Genomic DNA, 25,932 nt, shown 5'->3' with positions numbered 1-25,932 from the left:
CCTGTCTAACATTTGCAAATTCAAATACAACACTGGATATCAAAATTGACTTTCCAGAAATTTTCCCCTTAATTGGTCTGTTTTTTTTTTTTTTTTTTAATATAAAAAGCATTCTGCCAGCATCTGTGGTGAGATAGATTCTGGAAAAACAATGTGCCAGGCCAGATGATCAGGTAGAATTACATTGCTCTCTATTTCTGTTTGATAACAGCACTGTGCCTTTGCATAATTTTTACTGATTATCGGAGGGAAAAAGCCGTAACTCAGGCAGATGAGCTTTACTGGCATTGGTCCCTCCTGGGGAAGAAAAAAAAAAGTATGATCAGAAGCATTTGCAAGTGCCGTATATGTTGAGAGATTGAAATTCCAAACAGTCTGTAAACTTAGCTCGCCTAAATCTGCAACCTTAAAAAATGAAAATGCCTCTCTGTATTTGGTGTCACAACGCAAGAGCTGGTTTGTCTCCTTTTCTATACTTCAAGACAAAAGAAATTGCATGCCTATAAATATATCTAGAATAGAATGTCACTTTAAATGAAAGAGTTCTCATGAAGGAAAAATAAATCGTTGGGGAGAGTCTTGAGTCAGACTCCTTCCAAGACTTGGAAATTAACAAGAAGTTAAATGAACACTCCAAACTGAACAGCTGCGTATACTGCTTACATAGGAAGGGAGCTTTGTCCTCCACCTTCATTTGTTTGCATGCTGTACCATAGTATGGTTTCCATTTTCCCTAGCTGTCCTTAATTATCTCAGTTTCTACTAGTGGTTTCCCCTGTCAGGAGGGATAATGTAACTTTCATCTGTAATGTTTGGATGAACTCTGCTTACCCTTTCTGTGTCTTTCAAGGCATGCCCCCACTCCAGCAGTATCCTAGTTGAGAAGCTATTCTTTTGCCTCCAATTCTAGACTCTCCTCCCCTCTCTGGGAGGGTCCACAGAAATCCATTGAGCCCACTCCCTAAGCAAATCTAGATCTTCTCTGACTCAATCATTATGAGATTTGGGAATATTTAGTCCTAACTTTCACGTACTCCGAACAGCTTCAGACACCTGCCAGTATCAAGGGCCACTTGTATCATTTGATCCTTGTTCAGCGTCAAACCCAACGCTTTACAACAAACAAACAAACAAACAATAATCAGTGCTTTGCCTTTTGAGGACTTGAAGACAAACATCTTACTACATAATCTTCTTCCCCTGGGAAATTTACATCTCTTGCCTCCTTGGACATCTCCCATTGTGAGAACTGCAGCAAATAATTTTCCTCCTTTATGTCTTTCTTTTTGTCACATTCTTACTTGTCAATCAACAAATTGCCCCCTGCCAGGCTCCAGCAGCCTGGATTCCTTCTTTACCACTTACATTCTCCTTTTGTGTTTAGAAAAAGAGCCCATTATTTTTCTCTTAACCTCCAGTGAAATCTTCCCCTTATTCCCTCCCTTTGTTTTGCTTATCATTTAAATTAATTCTCGGTCCAACAGTGCCCATCTGCACCTGCCTTGATTCTCTGCATTTTCCCCTTTAACCATTAGAGTCACGTGCTCCTTTTCTGATCACACCAGGATAAGGAAATGGGATTTAAATAGCTGTAGCAGGTAATACTATAGAAGAAAAGCCTTACTATAGTAAGGATCTCAGCTAGTCAGGTAGGTAGATTTATGCTCTCCAGGCTGGATAGGGCTTCCTGTCAGAGCTGTGCCTCTATGTTCTCATCTGGGAAATGAGGTTTACCACCACTTACCATCCCTGCTTTGTACGGTGGTTGTGAGGATTAGGTGAGAGCATATAGCAGCCCTCTGGAAGCATTAGGTACTATTAACGATTATAGGAAGCAAATGTAAAAGACACAATCCCACACTTTTTGGGGTTTGGAAGCTGCGGCCATACATGGGTGAGAGAGACGCAGTCAGTGACCATTCAGGGGTCCCAGCTCTCTACAGTGGGCCCCCCTGATTTGCAGGGGGTATATTTCAAGAGCTGCCAGTGGATGGCCAAAACTGCAGGTAGTACAGAGCCCTAAATATATTGATACTATGTTTTTTCCTATGCATACGTACCTGTGGTAAAGTTTAACTTACAAATTAGGCACAGTAAGAGGATATCTGAATTGCCAGCATCACTCCTCTTATGCTTTGGGCCTATTACTAAGTAAAATAAGGCTTACTTGAATGCAAGCACTGCGATACCTCGACAGTCAATTTGATAACCGAGAGGACTACTACGTGACTCACGGGCAGCGTATGGACAGAGGGGTGAGTCACGTCTGCTAGATTTCATCACGCTACTCAGAACAACGTGCAACTTAAAACTTAAGAATTGTTTGTTTCTGGAATTTTCCATTTAATATTTTTGACTGTAGCTGCCTACAGTTAATTGAAACTACGGAAAGCAAAACCACGGGTAAAGGGGGAACTACTCTTTGTTTATGCAAATAACTCTGTGAAAAGGCAGGTGAAATAGCATTGAACAACCTAAGGACAGAGCCTATCTCATTTGTTGTCTTATTCCCAAGACCCAGACTTGCGCTTTACACAAAGTAGGTTACCTATAAATAATTGAAATCAACATATTATTAATCACCTAATGTCCAGATACGATGATGGTCACCTTCAAAGATTACTGTGTTCCCCAAAGTCTGGGCTATATGTTTCTCTTGGTACAAGACAGCTTTAAGTAACTGTCTTTGAATCACATAACTGAAGTTTTTCTCTTTTTATTTCTTTTTAAAATTGTTCTGATTACAGGAAGCCCAAAGTCTTACTTTGAGTTAATATTGTGTTAACCCGTCTAATAACACTTATACATCTTAATTTTTTTAAACTGAGAGCTGGCCTTAAGCTCTGAGTCCTTTCAAGTGACCGTATCTGTCTAGAATGGAAGAACATTTTTTCGTTGTATTTATTTTTATAACATTCTTCTGGTTTTTTGGCAGTTCATTGAAAACTAGTTTTTCATGTATTGCTGTGATGTAAAGATCCCTATCAAAACTAATGGAGTTTATAAAAAGCAGATTCATTTAAAGAAAATATTAAGTAAATAATAGTCTGGGTAAATAGATAAGGTAAAAAAACTTGAAGAGGATGCTAAAAGAACTGAGGTTTGACAAGCACTAGGCTAATTTCCCTGCAGCTATTTGGGAGCTTTTTAAAAATCAAGATACCCAAGCCCAACTGAGTTTGAATCTCAAAGTGTGAACCTGGGCAATCCGTATTTTCTTTTTCTCTTTAACAGCTCTCAGGTGGTTCTGATGAAAAAAGCAGTCTGGGACTCTCTGAATGAGAAAGTGTCCAATTTTCGTCACATAAAAAAGTTTTTAAATTCAATCAACAAACATTTGTGGAGTGTCTATTATGTGTAATGCTCTGTGTGTTGGGTGCTGGTGAGAAAATGGAAAACACTATGGAAGCAGACCCTACCACTACGGAGCTTACATTCTAGTAGAAGCTCATAAATATGGTGTTCCCTGAGTTTTTGCCTGCTTAAGAATTTTGCTTCTATGCTAAATCACAGCCCGAAAGGATATAAAATCTTTATAACTTTGTGGACACTGGTTCTGTTTCTGACGTGGGGTTTACTGTGGAGAGAAGTCTGAAACCAGCCTTATTTTTACCTCTTATAAATTTGACTCATTTTTAAAGCTCTGTATAACCCATAAATCTTCTTTATACTTGAAGTGAAATAACTTCACCGGAGTATGCCTTGGTATTAACTCTCATCACTTTTTGTTGGTATACTGTACCCTTTCAATCCTTGCAGTCTTGGATTTAACTCTTTGTTACAGGCATTTTTAAAAAACATATTTTAAGTATTTTTTCCTGTTCACTTCTTTTGGCCTCTTCATGACGAACGATAATACATACATTGGATCCTCTTTCTTTTCTGAAAATATAATCTGCTTTCCACTGATTTTTATGTCTTAGTACTTTTCCACTTTGTTTTGTGTCATTTCCTCATGCTTATAAACCGTGTTGATAACTGTATTTTTCAGATTTTTCTCTGTGTTTTACTGTTCTTCCTTCAAAGCAGTTTATCTCTCTATAATTGTTTTATTTTCTCTTTCAATTCCTTCCCAAGTTCAGCTAGCTTGGTTCTTACCTATATCCATCACTACCATGTAAAAGAACCTTCCAATTATTCTTCCTACATTCACTCACTCTCTTCCCCCTCACATTTCACAATCTGATAACCACATTGCACTTCGTATGATGTTTTAAAATTATAGATCAGATCATTCATTACCCTATTAAGAGCCTCAGATATTTTCCCCTATCACCTAGAACGAATTCCAAAGTCCTTATCATTACTTACAAGGCCCTGTTATTGACCCCTGCCTACAAATTATGTGATGAGTTTCTTGTGTGATTAGACTCTTCGTTTTGTCTTGTCAATTTGTGAGCTGCTTTTGGAAAAAGATGATTCCATAGCCATAGTATACCAGTAGTGCCTTGCCTCTAGTAAGTGCTCAACAAATATCGCTTGGAAATAGTTACATTAACTCTTCCAGGTGTTAGAATATCTTACTGTAAGTTAGACCTTGACAAAGGAAGATAGAAGATCCCCAGGATATTCTAATGAAGAGTCTTAAAAGTATCAAGATTTTAGATTCCCTGGTGTGATAGAAAAAGTATGGTCTGTGAATTCAGATTATGTTTGAATCCTGCCTCTGCTGATCCTGAAAAAGGGTCAGTAAAGTGGGCAATTTTGCACAGGCTAGATTCCAAAGTCATCCCATAAAAATATCCTTGAAGAATCCCTTAAATTACCCATATGATATAGCGTACATAGTTTTTTTATAAACTCTGTACAAAATGATATTCACACGTAAATATGCATAATATAAAGAATAATGTACAATATAAAGCTATACCCCAAATGTGGAAGGCCATTTATGAAAAAATAGACTTCTTTAAACCTTAGTAGCTCATTCAGCACATCAAGATGCTGGGAGATGATATCCGTACAGATCTGCCTGAGGAAAGAGCAGATCCACTGCCCACATGTCACACTTACTTGGGTGCCTCCAACCATTGAATGGAATGCAGTTGCAACAGTCAACATTATTCAAATGTGTTTCCTTCCTTTTCTTTTTTCTGGCTTATGCTAAGCATAGGTACTTGAATCCACATACTAATGCATACGTGATGCAGTTCAGTATATAATTATTCCTAGATGAAGGGCAAAATAAGTCCTTAATAGAATGTGAGGTAGGTGGGAATGAGGTAGAGTAATTTGAAGTTCAACTACAGTGATTTTAAATGAAATGCAGATGTGTCCTGTTTTCCCTCTGTATGATTAGTTTTCCCTTCCTTTTCACTGTGAGCCTCAGAACCTTATGGTTTTTAAAGAGGTCCTCTGCTTTGCCTGTTTGAGAAAATAATTCATATTTCTTCCTTCAGGAAGAAAAAAAATTAATGGAGCTTATAATCCTATGAGTCAACCTTAAAGGCTATAAGGTCCACCCCGTCACCCTTCCTTCTCCACCCCATCATTATAAAGGCTCCCATTTCACAAAACCAGGGGGCAAAGAAGAGGTCAGGAGTGAGTGAGGAAATGGATGACAACCTTGAAAACTTGAGGGGGACAGAAAGGGTATAGAGTTCTAAGAGGACAAAGCACAGAGCTAGTGCACGTGGAGAGCAAATTCAACCATTCGTGTGTAGAATGTGGAAAGACAAAGTGAATGTGTAAAAAAGACCCCAGGGTCTTAGTGAATAATAACATAAACGTGTCAGTTAAAACTCGACCAGGAGTAAGTCATCCAAAATAGTATGTTGTTCCAGAAGAAGTAATGACCAAATCTTATTCAGTTCAGGATACACTCTTAGTCTAATACAGTTTAATGAGCTAGTCTGAAAAACACGTGATTGCCGCGTAAGATTGACAGGCACACGGGGAGAGAGTGTATAAGAGAGTTAAAGCAGTGGATTCATTGCTTGAAGAAGATTGAAAGGCAATTATAACAGCATTCCAAACAAAATAAAATTTCTATCCAGGGAATAGTGACCAATTGTGCTTTACTCTCTTTGAACAAGAGACTGTTAGAAGTCTAAATTATTAGCACTAGGAACTCAAGTTAGGAAATGATTCCAAGAAGGCTGTCAAAACAGTGCCAATTTGAAGAAGGAAGCTAGAATTTAGAACTCTTCAAAGTATCAGATTATTCTCCACTGGATTGTGTGTATACACGGTATGAGGAATGGGGCGAGTTCTGGAGCGATCGGGATCAAGGAAGGCTTAGGGAAGGGGGATAGATGGAAATGGGGTGAAAAAGGGGAGCATTGTAGGAAAAGGTGTGGAGGTGATTGTGAATGCAGCATGTTCAAGGGCAGGGATGAGACTTCCCTAGAAGGGTCTGACTATGTCTTTCTTTCTCCCTACTGTGTTTCCCTTTCTGCTTGTCCCCTTCTCTCCTTTCTGATAGTGCTGCATGTTTAGTTTGAAAGTGGGACGGAGTCAGCGCTAGAGTGACTCACTGAAGGCCATGTTCAGACTGGTAAACAGACAGAGTTAACTTTTATTGGCAAAGAGAGAAGAGAGGGCCTGACATGAAGAGAGAAGCAGTTTAAGAAGCCAGGTGGCCCCTAAGAGAGACAGACACAGAGCCAGAAAGACAAAGTAAAGTTCCCCCCCCCCAGGCCCCTGTTCCATTTCACATCCTCCGTTTTTGGTCCTGGTAAGCTGCAAGATTTTTCTCTCCTACAATAATCCTTTTGTTTTTTAAGTTGTTTTTGTTTTTGTTTTAAGTAAGTTTGAGAAGGTTTCTGTTTCTTGGCCTCTAAAGGGTCCAGACTAGAATAGAACTTCCCTCTGCCCCCAGCCTGCTTTTTTCTCTCTTTCCCCGTTCCCATCCCTGGAGGCTTGCCATCCTTTTTTCTTTATAGTCCTGTGTGCAGCTGCTTTTCTCAAACACTCTTTTCTCTTCTTTGTCCCATTCCTGCACCTCTGTTCTTGGCCCGTTCCCGCTTTCTCTCCTTGGAACTAGCAAACCGTCTCCCGGAGAGTTATGTCTTCCCCCGCCCATTTCACGTGACAACTTTATTTGCCAGGATCATTACATTTCAAATTCAGCCCCGCCACTGGGGAACGGAGGATTTAAGGTACCTCCCACCCTCCAGCCAAACTTCAGAACACTGTCATTGTCTTCTCCATATACCTAGCACATACACCCGTCTGCTGACCCATCATCTTCATTATGCAGGAAAATGCCATTATCCAGAATCCACAATTCATTAGATTCCTACATTCACATACATACTCTTTCCTATTCCTGCATTTCACTTTTAAGAGAAAAGGATAAACCCTAGGGAAGAGAACTGAGGAAATCACATTCACGTTCAAAGTAGTTAGTAGAAAAGGTTTGACTTGACATTAACTTATTTGAAAGAAGACCTGGAAATTTTAGTTGACGCTGCAATATGGACTATGATAAAAGTAAATCCGTTTTAAGCTGTCTGAGTAGAAAGCACACGTCGTGTACCGTATAGAAGAATACACGTCCTTCTGTGTTCCGAACTCTGGTAGATTGTGTTCAGTACGGCAAAGCGTCAGTAGAGGTGACCCAGCCCTGACCACTGGTGAGGAGTAAAGATTGGAGGCTAAGTCTTCGTCTAATTGAATGGAGAGTGGGATGGGTTGAGGTCTGTCCTCAAAAATCTGGAGGGCTTTTGCATAGAGGAAGGGGTAGACTGGCTCTCTGTCAAGCCAGGGAACTAACAGGTGGACAGTTAAGGAAAGCAAATCTAAATTCAAAGGAATGAGGAAGCCATTGCTGATTTAGAGCTACTTATGCTTTCCCAGGAAGAGTCCAGTGCAGGCTGAAGAATCCTGAGAATCCCGCCCTGGCTGGACATGAGAGGCAAGGATTTCCCTTCTTTTTTCTTTTACATTACAAAACTAATACAGGGTTATAGCAACAAGTCAGGTAGTGCTATATCATGACCCCACATGTTAAGGTAACTCATGTTACTAGTTTGGTGTGTGTCCTTCCGTACCTTTCTCAATGTCTACACAAACATGTATTAACCTTAATGGATGGATTTGAGTTTGTTTTGTTTCTACAAACTCAAGATCATACTATGCACACTACTCTGCTCAGTAATATAAACATCCCTCCTGGTCATTCATCTTCTTTGAAGTAGCTGCCGATATTCTAAAGTGTGGGTATACTATGACTTATTAAACCAGTCCCCTATTCGTAGACAGTCACCTTATTTCCAGATTTTGTTACGATGTCATTGTAACTAACAGTGCTGCAATAAATGATCTCAAACATATATCATCATAAACCAATGTTTAGTTTTTATAGGATAGTTTCCATTAAGGTAGGTTTTGCTAAGTCGAAAGATGTGCACATTATTGTTTTTTAATAGCTACTTCCAGATCACCTTCTGAAAATCTTGTTGCATTCATACTCCCACCAGCAAGTACCCATTTCCTCATACTATCTCCAGGATGGAATGTGATCAGTCATTGTAATTTTTGCACATCCCAGTAGAGATACTACTGAGAAGGGAGGGTAGGATAGTGCTTAAGGATAAGGGCTCTCTTGGCCAGAACACCCAAGTGCCTATCTGAGCTCCAGCAAGCACTAGCTGTGTGACTTTAAGCTGAGACACGTTACTGCCTTGTATTTTAGTTACACTTATTTGTAATAAGAGGTATGGGATGAATACCTACCTCATAAAATTGTTTTGTGTATTAAATGAATTAATAGTTAGAAAAGGCTTAGAACAGTAGTTGCATATACTAAAATTTGTATAAGATTAAAGATTAATAAGATTAATCTTCTATAAGATTAAAGATTTAAAAATTTTGCATCTCCTTGACTACTAATAAGGTTGGGCGTATTTCTATATATTTCTTGGTGATTTCCTTCTAGCTTTTTCTAAATATTCTGTCCATGTCCTTTTGCCCATATTTTTACTGAGTTGTCTTTTTATCAATTGGGGGGAACTTTTTTATATATTACAAATAGTAACCCTTTCCTGTCATTTTTACCTTCCATCAATTGTTACCTTTTAATCCATTTATTAAAATCAGAGGTTTTTAGAAAAATATTAACATAAAAACCTCAGTCAGTATAGAACTCTAAAAATAATTTTAAACTCGTATAATCTCATACTCCAACCATGGCTAAGAGTCTGTTGTACGGAAGCTCCTCCATTTACCCCCTCCAATTCACTGACTCTCAGCCTTTGCTGTACATATCGGTCATCCACAGGCTTTCCAAGCACTAGTACTTGGGTTTCACCTCCCAGGCATTCTGACTTAACAACACTCCCCAACACCACCACCCAGTGGTGGGGCCCAGGCATCAGTTTTCAATAAGAAGCCTCATTTGATTCTAATGTGCACCCAGGGATGGGAACCAGACGATGCAATCCTGAAAAGTCACTTTGCTCCTAAATCAGAATGTCACTGGTAACCACTACCACCATAGTAGGCAGAACTGACACAGCTTAGATCTGTATATAGCTTTGTTCCTACCTATGTGAGGCCGTGTTTCAAAGGTCTTAGAGATTCATCTCTGTGTACACCCACACCTTTTTAGTGTAATGACTTCTTTAATGTAAAGACACTGATGACTTCTTAGTGTAATAACTTCCAACTCTAAGATTCTTTAAGTTTATATCAAATTTATACTTATCTTCTTAGATCTGTATAAGCCGCAGTAGTGAGTGACAGAATAGAGTGTGATACTCCTGAGGTCTTGTTGATCCTTGATCATCAAAGATTCAGCGATATTTATCCTCATTGTTAATAGGAGAAAGCGTGTGGGCAGATTTCAGAAAAACTTACATCAAGAACAGTTAAAAAATAAAACTAAAACAATTTTTGTGATTAAGCCTAACCAGTCTTAAACCACTGCCTCTTCCCATCCCATCCCCTTCCCCACCTATAAACGTTAATTGAAATTTTCCTCTACTGTGATATTTTAAGATGTCTCCTTTTTTCCTGTAGAATTACACAATGTGAAACATCAAGGGAAATAACAGGAAAGGCAGTGAACATGCCTTTCAGAATGCAGGGAAACACACTTTGAGAAATAGCAATGTTGGCAGAAAATGGAAGTGTCTGGGAGAAAAAAACAAGATAAAACTGGCAGAATTACAGGCTGCTGCATGGGCTGGTAATTAGAGAGTGAGTTCATCTTCTGAGGGAAAGATATTTTTCCTCTCTTTTCTGTAGAGAGGCCAAAAGGAGTCAAAGACACTGAGAGCATGAAATTGTTAGTCTGCCATAAAAACCATCTTTGATGTGTTGGGTTTAAAAAAATATGTATTAATTCCCCAGGTATTTTTTTTTTGGGTTGTGTGTTATTCTTGTAGCTGGCAATAAGGGATAAGTCTCTGAGAGATAGATAGATAGATAGATAGATAGATAGATAGATAGATGGATGATCGATCTTTCCTATATTTTATGAATATATAAAGACTTTTTAAACCAGAAGATCTTTATGGACTGAAACTTTTTGCTGCCTATTGTGGAAGTTAATACTGGGTTTCTTTTATCCACCTTTGATTTAGACTATTTCCAGAAAGGTTTCCTTAAGAACTGGATTTTTCAGTCTCAGAACTGTTGACATTCGGGGCCGGATAATTCTTTTTTTTTTTTTTTAACATCTTTATTGGAGTATAATTGCTTTACAATGGTGTGTTAGCTTCTTCTGCTTGATAACAAAGTGAATCAGTTATACATAGAAATATATCCCCACATCTCTGGGCCGGATAATTCTTTGCGGCTAGAGGCTGTCCTGTACCTCGTAGGGCTTTTAGCATCATCCTTGGCCTCTACTCAGTAGTATAGGCCCCATTGTGACAATCAAAAATATCTCCAGACATTGCCAGATGGCCCCCAGTGAAAAGCAATGCTTCTGGCTCTGCTTTTGGAGTTGAGGGAGCCGTCACTTCTCCAAAAAGCAATGGACCTAACTCCCCAATCTAAATTAGAGCCCCTGTTTCATTTCATGAAAGAATATTTTTTCCTCTCTTGAAACAATACACATCTCTTTACAGCATCAGCGACAGTGTGTAACAATGTGTCTACCTCAAGTCATTAACGTCTTTCTTCCCTATTAGACTTTAAGTGCTGCAACTAATCTGCTTTGTTCACCCTGTACACGTACTGCCCAGAGCAGTGACTGACACTTAATGTGTGTCAAAGAATATAATCCTAAGATATTCAAGACCCTGAAGCACAAAGCCTGATTTGGTCCAAAGGGGTTTTTCCTCTCAGGCTTATTGCAATCTATTTGACAAAGCCAGCAAAAGAAGAACTCAGGGACATATTGAGGCTGTTGAAGGGTGTGATCCAGGAAATCTAAAAATTATATTATTTGGATGGGATTCACTGGGGGTTTGGCGGGGTGGTGTTGAGTGGCAGTTTCATTCTGGAAACAACAGCTCTGATATGTCTCTGTAAACTGGAGCCAACCTCTCACTCCTGCTTTCTGAGCTCCATCCACCGTTGATCCATGGAGGAAACAAGTGTTCTGACCAGGGTGAGGCTTAATGCCCCATTAATTCTCCGAGAGAACATGCCCCAGGACCAGGAGAGATGGGCCTAGGGAAGATGAACCTCAATACAGACAGCAGAAGAGGCCTTTAAAGGCTTCTTTTCATGTTCTTAAACAATGGAATTGAGATGCATATTTTTTAAATGAAAAATGACTGGCATTCTTCCCACTGAAAATGGGAAGTAATTTAATTTGTGAGTGGTTTATTTTATTTGACAGTCTTTGTACATACTCGATTTGGTTTGTTACACTGAATTACCCTCTGATAATGGGTATACAGAATGCCAGACTGTGCCCCCCAGGTTGGTTTGATAATTGGATGAACGACCATATTGTACAAGGTTTTCATGACAGTGTGGACAGAAGCTATTAGGAAAACTCCCAACCAGAAAAGCCTTCCACCTTTTTTCCCAACAAATTTAATTGCTACCCAATGCCCAGTCATTCCGCTGGCCACTTCTCCTGAGCATTGCTAAGTTCTATAATCATGACTGAAATCCCTAGGGAGGATGGAAGGGATTCCTAAACCCCCACAGCCTATAGAAAAATTCGAAAAATCTTCCCTAGGCAGCCTCTCAGAACGGACCATTTTTTCAACAACTGAACGTTAATGTGAAGGATTCTAGTGATAACTACCATAGGGGCTCGAGCCAGATGGTCAAGTTCAAAGGTAGCTCCACCTCCAAGTACCTGTATGACCTCGAGCAAGTTTCACCCCTTCATTTGCCTCAGGATCCAAACCTGTAAAGTGGGAACAATATTAGTATCCACCTCTTAAGGTCAATGTGAAGATTCAATAACATGGTATACACACAGTATACATACAGCTTAGCACAATTCGGCAAAAGTAACTCTCCAGAAAGGTCTCTTTGGTAGATGGTATGTATCAGGCCATGTGCTAAGTTTTCTCAACAGAGGTACAGAGAGCTGCTATACCTCTAACATTGTGGAAGGGAGCCTTGAAATGGAGAAAGATGAAGTAACAAGCCCAGGGCCACATGGTTGGTAAATAGACCAGCCACGATTCAAGCCCAGGTCTGCGTGACTCTAAAGACTCTTTAACACCATGCAACTTCACATTTTGTGCTTGTGTGCCCACTAGAAGAATTTCGAAAAGCCACACAGCTTCCTGAGCATTTTTAAGTAGGCAAATAATCACTTCCATCAGAATGTGAAATACTTCCAGAGGATGTGATTTCAGGAGTATTTTAAACATAGGCAGTTTAAAATAAAACTGTTATATCACCTTTTTAATGCGTCCCATGGAATTTAAATACCATTGTAACTGGATACCCATCAATGTCCATTAAAAGAATAATGAACAGGTTCTTTAAAAGTCAGAACTTTCTGTTGTTCCTTTTTCTTCTTTAATTACGTATTTTTCACTGCGCTTCCCCCAAATAAATGTTAAATGCTTCTTTTTGTCATTTCTACAATGAAAAATAGGTAGTTTTTTTCCCCTCCCTATGACTGTATGACTGTAAGAGTTTAAAATTCTCTTGTGGATTTAATTGTCTCTAAAATTATTAATAGAACACAGTTGACCAAAACAACATAAAACATGCAATTCTGACAAATTATGATTAAACATAAGAAGTCAAATTTGATTAGAAATTCATATTATAAGGAGCTGAGGGCGGGGCGTTTGTGGGGCTTTGATTAAAGGTGTCGTCTGCTTGTCCCTCCCTGAAGTGTTTATACCTTGGATAGCGCCCCACAGTAAGATTCAGGATGGGGAAGGTTTGTTTCTTTTCCAAATGTGAGAAGGAGAACCTAGGCTGTGGGTATGTCCCGACATGATTTGATTTTAAGAAGGGAATTATATTAAGTTAGAGATGGGGAAGTGGTTTCCTTTAAAACTGTTCCAGATAGCTCTTGGGAAGTCATAACATTCTCCTGTTTGAAGACAGCTGCTCTGCACCGCTAAGCTGGGTTGCTTTGGAACAGGGATATTTATAGCAGGACCCCACTGGCTCTCCCATCTTCAAGATGACTCACTCCCTCTTCCTTGGCAATGAAGTCTGGATGCTCTTTAGCTATTGGCTTTATCCCAAACCTACAGTCATTATCGTTGGAGAGTCACAGAGGATATTTTTTGAAGGAAGCCCAGGAGAGGCAAGGTGGCAAACTTGAAGTGAGGCTGAAATCTGGAACTTCCTACCCTTTCCTCCATTGGAAATGGTCTAGAGACCATTTAGGGCCTCTGGATGGAATGGTATTATCACCCCAGATTCCCCACCAGGCCTTGAACCTGTGGTCCCAGAGCACCAGGGTCAGGGTTTCCCTGCACCAAGGGAAAGGTGGACAGCTCCTACCTGTTTCTTTTCTAGATCAAACAAACATGGTTTCAGCTTCCCAAAAGGGCTGGTTGTGAACAAGAAGGGGTGGGTAGGGGGTTGTGTATTCTCTGCCCCCACTAAACTTTATAAGGATACTCTGTGTGGTAACTGCCCAGCACGTAGTAAATGCTTAATGAATGTTTATGGAAGGTTTTATCTGGGGCCAGTGTGTGGTCATAACATTCCTACGTGAACTTCCTAACTGATGACATGGAACCCCTGTAACACCAGGCCTGAATATGTCCTGTCAGTCTCAATATAGAGTAACTCAGTTATTGGGGAAAGCAGTGGGGAGCATCTGTTGAATACTGACAAGAAGATAGGGAGCAAGCATGAATTTAAATTGATAGCAGTTTCTGGGCTTCCCTGGTGGCGCAGTGGTTGGGAGTCCGCCTGCCGATGCAGGGGACACGGGTTCGTGTCCTGGTCCGGGAAGATCCCACGTGCCGCGGACCGGCTGGGCCTGTGAGCCATGGCCGCTGAGCCTGCGCGTCCGGAGCCTGTGCTCCGCAACGGGAGAGGCCACAACAGTGAGAGGCCCGCGTACCGCAAAAAAAAAAAAAAAAAAAAAAAAAAAAATTTGATAGCAGTTTCTTCAAATTTCATGTTGATTATGTTGATTGTACTTAATATTCCAAGGGTATTCACATGTTTGTCTGCTGAACTCAATCAGATTTGACCCAGAGTTGCAAAATAGCTGAAATCCATTCACATCCTTGTACTGATGGACACCTCTCTCCTTTCTTCTCCATGGCTCCATCTTCTTTCTTTTCTTGAGCTCCTGTCCGGCCGTCTCTTCTCTCTCAGACTCTTGCCTTGAATCCGTCAACTTACAGGGGCACTGGATGTTGCCACGGTGAGCACAGCTGTTGTTTTTCCTCTGTAAAGAGCCCTCACCTCTAGCCTCTCTCCCTGCTGTGCATTTTCTCAGGTGTCGTTTAAAGTGGGGTCCTCAGGGGCTTCCGGGATTCTGCTCCTCTTTCATCGTATGTCTCTGAAGGGGGCTTCGTGACCCGCCAACACCTGCTTAGGTGCCGTGGAAGACTGTGACGCATCACCCCTGTGGTCACCAAACAAGCCAAATGACAGCGACATTCATTTTGTTAGTAAATGGGTTCTGAGAGGTGACAGATGATCTTATATTTCCCAAGGGGAGAGGCAGGAAAGATAATGAGAAAGTCTTGAAGGGAGAAAAACTGAAAGAGAGGTGGGGAGAGGGAAGGGAAAGAGAGCAAGGAGAAGGGGATTTCTTAACACGGAGGGGGATCCATATTGGGCAGCTCCCTGCATCTCCCTCAGTCTTCTTCATCCCCACAGTTACCCCTGTGATCCAGCCCTGACTACTTATCCTATATCTCCTACCACTTTCCTTCCCTGCTCACTGCTCTCCAGCCACAAAGGATCCTCACTGTTCCTCCTACCCTCTAAGCACATTCCAACCTCGGGGCCTTTGCACTTGCTGTTTCCTCTGCCTGGAATGCTCTTCCCAGAAAGCCACATGGCTGGCGCCCTCCCTCCATTCAGCTCTCTGCTCAAGCATCATCCCCTGAGGGAGGCCTTCCATCCTCACCCCACCTCACATAGCATGACGTCCATCCTGCACGCCCTCACCCAGCTCAGGTTTTCTTCATGTCTGATATAGAGGAGGGATTGATTCCATGTTTTGAGTGAATAACAAAAATCGCTGACTGCCCCCCATGCCCAGAAACGCACAGAATCACACACTTGCACGCATGCGCTTTGCTCCGTCCCCTCCGAGCTCTGCACACGCCGGTCCCTCTGACCAGAGCACAGCTTCCTCCCCTCCCCGCCCCCAACTTCTGCCTGGTGGATTCCCACAAACCCTTCACCTCCTGCTCGCTTACTAGTCCTGTCCTTTTTGAGGTCCCCCTTGAGCTCCCCAAGCAGACACGGGGCCCGTTTGGCTGACACTGTCCCGGGCAGTGCACCTGCTCTGAGACATCCACGTGCGTACTTATCTCTCCCACACACCTGAGGGTGATCCTCCAAGCCCAGAGGACAGAGCAGCTAAGGGCTTAGACTCCAGAGTCGGGAGTGCCAGGCATGAGTATGAGCTGTGTGACTTTATACAGATTGCTTAACTTTTCTGGCCTCTGTTTCCTTGTCTGTGCAGCAGAGATCATATTATCCACCAAGCTAAATGATAGGATACTGTTGAGGATTCACTGATGAATTACTTAACATTATGAGCGGTCAGCTGGGTCGGAGGATGGCGAGTGGAGGGTGTGCTATGCGAGGTGGGGTGAGCGTGGAGGGCCTCTCTCGGGGGGTGATCACTGAACAGAGCCCTGAGTGATGTGAGGGAGGGAGCCACGGGGTGCTCTGGGCTCCTCTCATCCACTAACACCCCAGCTGAGACACGTCTCTGTAAGCCCCGTGGCAGGTTAGACTCTGAGGCTGCTCTCTTGGGCCCTGGGACATTATCCGGCTGATACTCTAACACGATGCATATCATCTTGCCAACCAGGCCAGGGTGCTCGTCCTTCAGAATCAGGCTCCGGGCGATGAGCAGAAACTGAATCAAGGTCAGGGAGGAGTATGAGGCACCTGAGGGAAGGCCATGAATTCCGGCATTGTAGTCCAGAACCACCTGCACCCTGTGAGGGCCGAGGGCTGACCCCCACTCTCATTCGCAAGCACAATGCAGCATCAGCCTTGTCTCAGGGATGAGTCTAGGCCCACGGCCACTGCCAAGATATCTCAGAAAAGAGGGTTTGAACTACCATTTAAAGGTCCTGGTTTGATCCTGGAGTTTGCCTGGTTCTGTGGAGAATGACTCAGGCACCTGCTGTTGGGGGGCAGAGGAAGGGAAGCTCTGGGATGAGTGGCAGAAACCCAGGCTGTGTTGACAACCCCAACTGGGTGACCATAGACGTGGCATGTCCCCTCTCGGGCTCCTGATTTCCTCCTCTGCAGAACTTAGGAACTATCTGGGCCACTTAGTCTCAAAATTTCCTTAACCACAGAAATAGTTATTTAAGCAAGATATTGATTGAGAATCCAAACATATTACCAGGAATGATGAAGAGGGTAAGGCCTAGACACCATGGCCTCCCACTCTGCCCCCCCGCAAAACACACACTTACACACACGACAGCCTTGAAAGAGGCTTTCATGGCCCTTCCAAGATTCAGTGTTCCGTGATTCAGTGTCACATGCATATGGCACAAGCCTTTCAAACTGTTAGGCTGAACCACGTGAAATTACTGAGCTTTGACAATTTTTGACTTGCAGAGATGACATTCTCATATTTCAGCCTAAGGGTTTCATTTGTAACCGTGGTTACGTGTGCTCACGCAGGAACCAAATTGTCCAAGTTGAGCCCCTCATCTTCCTCTCTGTGTGACATCGGACAGGATACTTCACCTTTCCTGTAAAACGGCAAACAAGGAGTCTTCCTTGTGAGGTCGGCTACTGAGAGGGCTGAAGGGCAGGGGTGCTGTAACGCAGTGACTGCTACTACAGGAAGCCCTCCATGATCTTACGGGGAAAGCCGAACTCAAGGAACTGTGTCCCACTCTTCTCCCTGCCTGGCCCCAAGAAGAGTAGTAGAAAACACAGTCCCATCAGGGTTTCTTCACTGGTCATCCTGTCCAGCTTGAACTGCCTTTCCTCCCTCTTCCTTCTTGTGAGGGGTGTCACTGGGCAGTGGATAGCCTTGACCTGGGCATGGGAATGGTGTTGGCATATCATGAGTGACGTTCATCCCCTGCCTTATCTGGGCAAACCATTAGCACTCCCTCCTCAGATACCTACCCGGAGCTTCCCCATAAAGTGCCACATCATGCAATATGTCAGCCTGGATTAGCACGCAGCCCCATCACATTAAACTGAAACTCTGGGCTGGCAGTTACCGCTTGGTAATGCCTCTTTATCCTGGCTGTCATGCTCCCTTCCCTGCCACCGGAGCCGCGGGAAGCCTCTGCGGACAGTGCGTGGTAATGAAGGAGGCCCAGGGAAGAGTTGAGGAAAAGCCACAGGAAGTCCTCACAGATTCCATTTCTTCCACAGCCCTGGGGAGCCTGCTTTGAGCTCTACTACCTTGCGGGGCTGGGCAGAGCTCAAAAGCTCCAGGTGGGGAGTTCCTTTATGACAAACCGCGAGAGCAGGCGTGTGTCTCTGAAAGCACCTACAGCACCTACAGCACCAAACTGAACACCTACAGCACCAAACTGAACACCTACAGCACCAAACTGAGATTTCTAGAGGCAGCTTAACCACAGAATTCTATGACTACCACTACCATTATTACTACCAATAATCCTATTGATTCCATAAATTCTATGGGCACTGTACTCGTATCCCTTACAGAGCATTTATCACATCGTACCATGCATGCTCTTTGAGTGTGGTGTGATACAGTGGAAAAAGCACTAGATTTGCAGTCAGATAGACTCTGGGATCAAATTCTGGCTATGCCTCCTATAGCTGGGCAACTCTGGGCCAGTGACTTAGCTTCTCTGAGCCTGAGTTTTCTCTTTGTAGTAGTACTTTGTATTACTAGTATCTATTTCACAGAGTTGTTGAAACAGTTACTGAGATGGTGTATGAAGAATGTTTGACGCAGAGTCAATGCCCAATAAATATTTGCAGGAGAGTTCCTAAGGGCAAAGGTACTTTTCTTATCCATTACAAAGCCTTAACTCAGACACACCCTCATTTGGCATTCGATAGTATATCACCATCCTTTTCAAAGTTCTGCTTCATTCATCCTCTAACTTGTTCTCCAGTGTACATCAGAAATGATCTCATCAAAACTTTGAACCTGATCATATCAAAATCATTGGAAATCTTCTGATTTCTTCCCATTTCTCTTAGGATGATGGCAAAAATCTTTCCTGGGGCCTGCCTCTTACCTCCCCTGTCACTTCATCTTCCACCATGGTTCTCATCACTCTCTGTCTCAACTACATTGACCCATCGATCTTTCATTCTTGCCTTACCCTCACCACGGGGCCTTTGCACACGCTCTTTCCGCTGAACGGAGCATTCTTCCTTCCCCTCCTGGCCCAGTAAACCCCTTCTCATACTTTAAGCAACCAATTCTTAACTTCCTCAGCAAAACTTCTCCAGACCTCCCTGACCAGGTGAAATCCTTCTTAATGCTATTTCCTCTCCTTTTGTACTTACTACAAATAAAATGTACTTACTACATTTTATTATGAGATGATTTTGTACCTACCTCTACCAACTGGACCAGCCATATGAAGGCAGGACCTGTGTCTGGTTTTGCTCACCAGTTGAACCCCCCAGGACCTTGTACAGAGCTCAAGCAAATGTTGCTGAAAGGGTGAGTGGGAGGTTGAACTGAAGGGCAAATCATCTCAACAGATCCAAACCTTCTTGATAAGTAGGGCACAGTGAGTATTTCAGATAATATAACCAGAGCCCAGAAGGGGCAGGATAATTGCCCGAGGTCACACAGCCTGTCAGTGAGGGGCGAATCTGTGGTCAGAACCCAGGGCTCCTAGTTCTTGCCATTCCTGGGCTTATACCATAGAACCATTATCCAGAACAGGGTGGAGGGCTCTCAAAGACTTTCCCTCCCATCCCACTGCTGCTCTTCAGAGGACCCCTGGCTCTTCCTACATCCACATCTCAAGCTCCCCTGGTTTCCAGGATATCACTGCCACATTTGCATAGAATTCTGTGATTCCTCTGAATTGTTCATTTAACTTAAAAACTACCTCAAAATCCTTCAAGACTGAGCTGGGAGAATTCTGTTTTCTAAAAGGTTATATTGTTGAGGTGACTGCACTCCACAAAATTTAACCTTTGTTTCCGCCTTCTTCCCCTCACCCACTGGGTTGACAGAAATCCAGAATTTGAAGTCTTGATCGACCACCTGCTATCAAATCAGGGCTCAGCTGCAAGAGATGACTTCCCTGAAAAGCAAACAGCTTTTGGTGCTTTTATTTTCTCATTTCTGTTAAAGGGCCAGGCCCGTGTTTTGTGTTTGTTGCGTTGTGTTTTAGTCTGTCTCCTCTGAGGCGTTAGTTTTCCCACTACTTTCTCAGGAGCCAGGTCACCCAGGTGTAGGCAGAAGTGCCCTTGAATTCAATGAGGGAATAAGAACAGAGGTTGGTCTTTGTTCCCATTTGCCAGGAAGAGCTTCTTGTGTGCAAAACTATATTTAACTGCCTGATTCTCTGACCCATGGGGAAGGTAACATTTACTCACGTATTCTTACTCACTCACTTAACAAATATTTACTGATTATCCTTCATATACCAGTAAGATGACTATATAATTTATTGTCCAAATGAGGACAGTTTTGATGTGCAAGTGGACACTGCCTTGTTGGTACTCCAAGACAACAGGTTAAACCAAGGATGTCAATGGGTGCCCTATATATTAATGGCTGAATTTGGGGTACTAGAAATTTGGGTGGTTATATGCTTTCCCAAAATTCCCTTAAGGATTGAGGATAAAGCCAGGATGGGGTCTAGACCTCCAAAGCCATGAAGGATAAATTTTAATCTCAGTTGAACTAGACGTTTCTAAAATTTTCCTACAACTTCCTTTCAAAAATAGATTTCATGGGGCTTCCCTGGTGGTGCAGTGGTTGAGAGTCCGCCTACCAATGCAGGGGACATGGGTTCGTGCCACGGTCCGGGAGGATCCCACATGCCGCGGGGCGGCTGGGCCCGTGAGCCATGGCCGCTGAGCCTGTGCATCCGGAGCCTGTGCTCCGCAACGGGAGAGGCCACAACAGTGAGAGGCCCGCGTAACGCAAAAAAAAAAAAAAAAAAGAAAAAGATTTCATGGTTAAAAAACAAACAATCTGGAACAACAGCTCTGGAAGCTAATGACCCCACAGTGGATTCTAAGTTCCCCTGAGATGAGGCCACTTTGAGGGCCACTTGAAAAACATCTTAGAATCTATAAAGGATGAAATTGCCCATCAGGGCTAAAGGATGGTGACATTTTTGAGGAAGGAATAAAACTAAAAGGAACCAAAGGGAATAGGAACAACATGTAATTTATCAATCTCCTTTTCCAGCTCAGAGCTCCTTTGACGTAGTCATGATTTTGTATATGATAATAAAGGACATAAACATGCACACTCTTTTCCTAGTAAAGAGCTCTGGGTTCTGAAGTGATTTGTTTCCCTTGCATTCCAGGTGCCTGTCCTGAGACCCATGGACCTGATGGTGGAGGCCACCCCGCGAAGAGTATTTGCCAACGCACACACATATCACATCAACTCCATATCAGTCAACAGTGACTATGAAACCTACATGTCAGCTGATGACCTGAGGATTAACCTATGGAACTTTGAAATAACCAATCAAAGTTTTAGTATCCTTTCTTTGGGGCCAATAACCAGTTGGCTTGAATCAAGAGTATTCAGGTATGAGCAAGCTTGGGGGAAAGTGGAATAGAAAGGGCAATCACAATTGAAGACCTAGAACTTGTGAAGAACTGTTCCCTTTTAAATTACATTGGCATCTGTGATACTCATTCGTCTAAACAAAGTTAAGGAAGTACTGAATTACAAGTAGTGGACCAGGGCTACCTCTGGATTAAAACTCTGAGTCAATCCCTTCATGCAGAGGCATTTATGGGTCATGAATTACGAACTAGATTTGACTTTATCAACTATAAGACCAGACCTTAGAGTTCAGTGTAGGGTTCCTTCCTCTTGTTAATGGATTCACAAATGGCCTATATGGACATTATGGACCACAGGTACACAGGAGATGGTTTCCATTGTGTCGTAATAATGAAAATAATAATGGCTGCCATTTATTGAATTCCAAGCACTGAACTGGGAATAGAATGCATAGAATCTATTTTGAAAGATGCATATATCTTTATTGTCCAGCTTGATGAATTTTCACAGACAGAGCACTCCTGTGCAAGTAGCATCCAGATCAGAAAACCAAACTTTATTAGCAATGCTCATGTCCCCATCACACTTCTTCAGTGTCTACCTGCCAAGAGTATATTTGATATAACAACCCCATATTGACATTATGGGGTTGTATTATTATCTTCTGTTTAGCTAAAATTTAGAGAAGTCGAGACAATTGCTGAATGAATATCTGACCCAGTATTCTCACCCTACTATATTGACCCTCTATTTAATATTAAAAATCAGTCATTTATTCAGCACCTATCCTGTGGTCCATCCCACCACAAACCTGACTCTTCACTTGAATTCCCAACCTCAGTTAATGGTTTCACCATCCAGGTAGCTAAGCAACTGACCTAAGAGTCAATATTGATCTTTTTTCCCACTCACCAGCCTCCCCACCCCCCAGCCCAATATCTGTGAGCCCTGCCTTTGCTTCGTCTAAAATATATCTCAAATCAACTCATCTTTCTCCATCTCCATTCTACCAACCCACACTAGTACAGGCCACTGTTGTCTTACCTATGTGACTGCAGTAATCTACTGTCTAGTCCCCATTCTCTCTTGCTCTCCTACACAATACGTGTTCCAGACAACAGAGTAGACCTTTCAACATGTAATTCAGATATCATTCCTCCCCAGATTAAAACACGCTGGTAGCTTCCTATTGAACTTAGAATAAGATCCAAGTTCTTAACTCTGGACTGCAAGATTTCACATGATAGTGGCCCTGCATCCCTCTTTGATACCCTATCATACCAGACTGCCCTGATTCACTCTGCTTCTCTTACTTCCATTTTCTGCATGTGCTGTTCCCTCTTTCTGGAATACTCTGCCCCCAGAGTCCACATGGCTAACTATGTGTCATCGTATAGACTTCAGTCTCCTGTCACCTCCTCAGAGGCACTTCCTCCCACTAACTCCCAAGTAACCCCCAATAACCCTCTATCCCCGTTAACTTCATAACATGTATCACTATTTGAAATTCATTTTCTTATTTGTGTATTTTGGGTTTCCCCATATTTGAATGTGAATTTTATGACAGAAGGAACTTTGTATGATCCATTCCTGTATCCCAGTACCTAGAATATTCTGACATACAGAAAGTACCATTTTGATGGGACATGTCAAGTTTGAAATACTGGTAGGTCACCAAAGTGGAGCTATATCCAGTGGATAATTAATCATGAAATAGAAGCTGGCAATTTCACCTTAAGTGTGTATTAGTTACAGTACAGCTTTGAATGTTCTGATATAAAATAGACTCTGTAATGGCTCAAACATATAGAAGATTATTTCTCTTGTAAAGTCCAATATTGATGATCTCCATCAGCAGGCAGCCTCCTCCAATGAGTGATTCAGAGATTCAGGTTCTTTCCATCTTGTGGTTCCCCAGTGTCACCATGCTTAGCTGCATCTGTACAACAAAAGAGGAAGATTGTGTAGGACCACACGTGGGAGACTCCTGTGAGCCAGGTTCTAAAGTAGTGTGCATTCCATTGGCTAGAGCTCAGTCACATGATCACATCTAACTGCAAGGCAGACTGGGAAATGTAGTATAGCTGTTGCAAATGAGTAAAAAGACCTGGTTTAGGTACACAGATTCCTGACCTTCACCACAGAAGAGTGCTCAAGGCTTTTCAGAGTTCCCCAAGGCTTTTCAGAGAATGCAGCTGTAAGCCAGTCGTGGTGATTATGGAGACTGAGAACTGACCATTAAGACCGTGACTGACATCTTTTGTTGATCACAGAGCAGACGCGACATACTGTCTGAGCCTAGGAGAATCTGCCTACAGATTTTGCCTGCAAGTGCAGCTGCTAACAGAACGAGTGTGGGTGGTGGTTCCCTTTCTCCCTTGATGTCTATTCCAAGAGCCAGAAATCTGCTCAGGCTCAGCTGAGCTTCTGCTGTCCCCAGTCTAGGTGACATGCTTTCCAAATTTTGCCTCCAGCCCTTCAAGAGGGAGGGAAGTTTCGTTAGGCATTTTAGGAGACAGATGCCTTGAGGAGAATGCAAAAGGGACATATTAATAGCACGGTTGAGGTTATATTCTGCAGATGTGTGACAGCCTGACAGATGCTGGCATACAAATGAGACCGTGCCATTCACCCTTAAAGCAGCCGTATGTAAAATAATCATTGTCATCATGAGAATGATGATAACTGATATCTATACAGTTACTTTCCACCAGACCGCCCTAAGCACTGAGCAGACTGTACAGACTGGGACCCTTTTGCTTATCGTCTCTGAAGTGCAGCCACCTCCGGGGTAGGAAGCGGCCATCTTTCAAAATAGTCTCGGAAAAACACCAACCACCAGACAGGCCACCAACCATCGATAAATCATATGTTGTTTAGCACCATTTCTATAATGCCTCTTATCCACTAAGGAGGCAGAAGAAACATGGTTCAGTATAGAAAAATGTGGGGTTCCCAAAGTATGGTATGAGCATCCCTGAGGTGGGAGGCGAGGTTCTTCTAAATACTACATGGACGTTTTTTGTTTTCATAATTATGTATTTGTGATAATGAATATTATAAAATACAACTATCGTATCAATCCTATGATATTACAGATACTGAAACATCCATTTAAATTTCAAAGTGCATATAGGTAAAGAAAAGTATTAGTAAATATTAAGGCAAGTGGTCTTGCAATGTGGTTTTTAAAAAAGTCATAACTTCTAGTGACTAGCATTTGGTGTGACATTGGCTTTATGGTTGAGAACAGATTCTTTGGAGTCCAACAAGCTTAAAATTCTCAGCCAGCTCTACTACTTGCTGGCTGTGTAAGCTTTAACATGTCTTTTAACTTAGCCAAGCTTCTACTTCATGATCTGTAGAGAGGAGCTCTGAAAAAGAGGATTGTTAGAATTTTTTAAAAAGGTGTTTATACACACACACACACACACACACACACACACACGTGTGTATATATGTGCATATGTATATACATATATATATACACATACATATATGCTTAGGGCAGTACCTTGCTAAGTAAATGATCAGTAAACAGGGACCACCACAAAAGGAAACTAGAAAAGTTGAGTGTTAGAAGGGTGGATTCTGTTGTGCTGAATTCATTATCTGCGCCATCTTCTCAAGTCTAGACACCTCCTTTGGTTCTGCAGTTTGATGTTCTTTGCAAGATGTTACTCATTATACCCTAGTTACCAGATATCCGCAGGGTCTCTGAGGTCCAGCCCTTGTATTTAGCACCATATCAGAGGGAAGCATTCCTAGCCTTATGGCACCTGGTCTTGAATCCTCTTCCTTCCATCTGTAGCCAGTCTGTCCCTGTTTTGTGTAACAGGTTCTGGCTTAAAGTGGTCAAACTTTGGCCTTAATCGGTTAACTACATCAGGACAATAATAAATCATTTCTAGATTAGTGATTTTCTAGGGCAAGAGGCAGCCCCAACTTTTCAATGAAAGAAAATTGCTATAAAAGGATGATTCTTAATTATGAAAACTATGGTATACCTAGGATCCTTTGAACTCTGTTCTCAGAACTAAGAATGAGTTGACCTGGGCTCCTACCTAGTCCAATATGGGACCTACCACATCAAGTAAAAAGTAAATATACAGTCCTCAATAACTATATACTGATCACCTAGTTTGTGCCGGGCACTGCGATAAGCCATGGGGATATAAGAGTGAAAAGAAACAAATTTTCTGCTTTCAGAATGACATTCACCAAATAATCACACTAATGAGTGTATTATTACAAATGGAAATAAGTCCTGTGGAGAAAGGGAATATGGTTTTGTGAATGCATTTTTAAAAACCTGATGTAGACTAGGGAATAAAAGAAGGCTTTCCTGAGGACTGATTGTTAAGTTGAGATTTGTAAGAGGAAGAGTATGAGCTAACTTGGCAAAGAAGTGAGAAAAGATCAGTCCACCATGTACAAAGGTCCTGTGGCAGGAGGGAGCATGGTATGTTGGAGGAACTCAAGAAGGCCCGAGGGTGGAGTAAAGCATGGTGTGAGCAAGCTAGAAAGATAGCACAAGACACAGCTTGCATAAATCCAGTCTCTAGGCATGAGACAGAGGGTTTCTCTGGGAGAAAACAACTGGATTCCAGGGGTACTTGATCTCTGACTTGGTCTTTGTCAGCCCTCTGCATCAGCTTCGCTTGTCAACTGAGCTGAGGCCCTTTTGGATTTGATTCCCTATCAGGGAACCATAACCA

At 42.3% G+C, this 25,932-nt stretch overlaps 1 protein-coding gene across 3 annotated transcripts in view; it reads left to right on the top strand.

Annotated features, from left to right (window-relative positions):
* PPP2R2B (protein phosphatase 2 regulatory subunit Bbeta) overlaps nt 1–25,932 on the top strand; it is a 334,618-nt gene that overhangs the window by 251,003 nt on the left and 57,683 nt on the right. For all 3 annotated transcript variants that reach the window (XM_073802668.1, XM_073802667.1, XM_033853368.2), the window contains exon 6: nt 21,003–21,180. In XM_073802668.1, coding sequence (XP_073658769.1) covers nt 21,003–21,180 — 178 coding nt within the window. The remainder of the gene's footprint in view (nt 1–21,002; nt 21,181–25,932) is intronic.

The sequence above is a fragment of the Tursiops truncatus genome, chromosome 3, assembly GCF_011762595.2.
Source record: "Tursiops truncatus isolate mTurTru1 chromosome 3, mTurTru1.mat.Y, whole genome shotgun sequence".
Taxonomy (NCBI): domain Eukaryota; kingdom Metazoa; phylum Chordata; class Mammalia; order Artiodactyla; family Delphinidae; genus Tursiops; species Tursiops truncatus.
The sequence above is the reverse complement of the archived record's forward strand: the minus strand, read 5'-3'. Positions and strand labels throughout refer to the sequence as shown.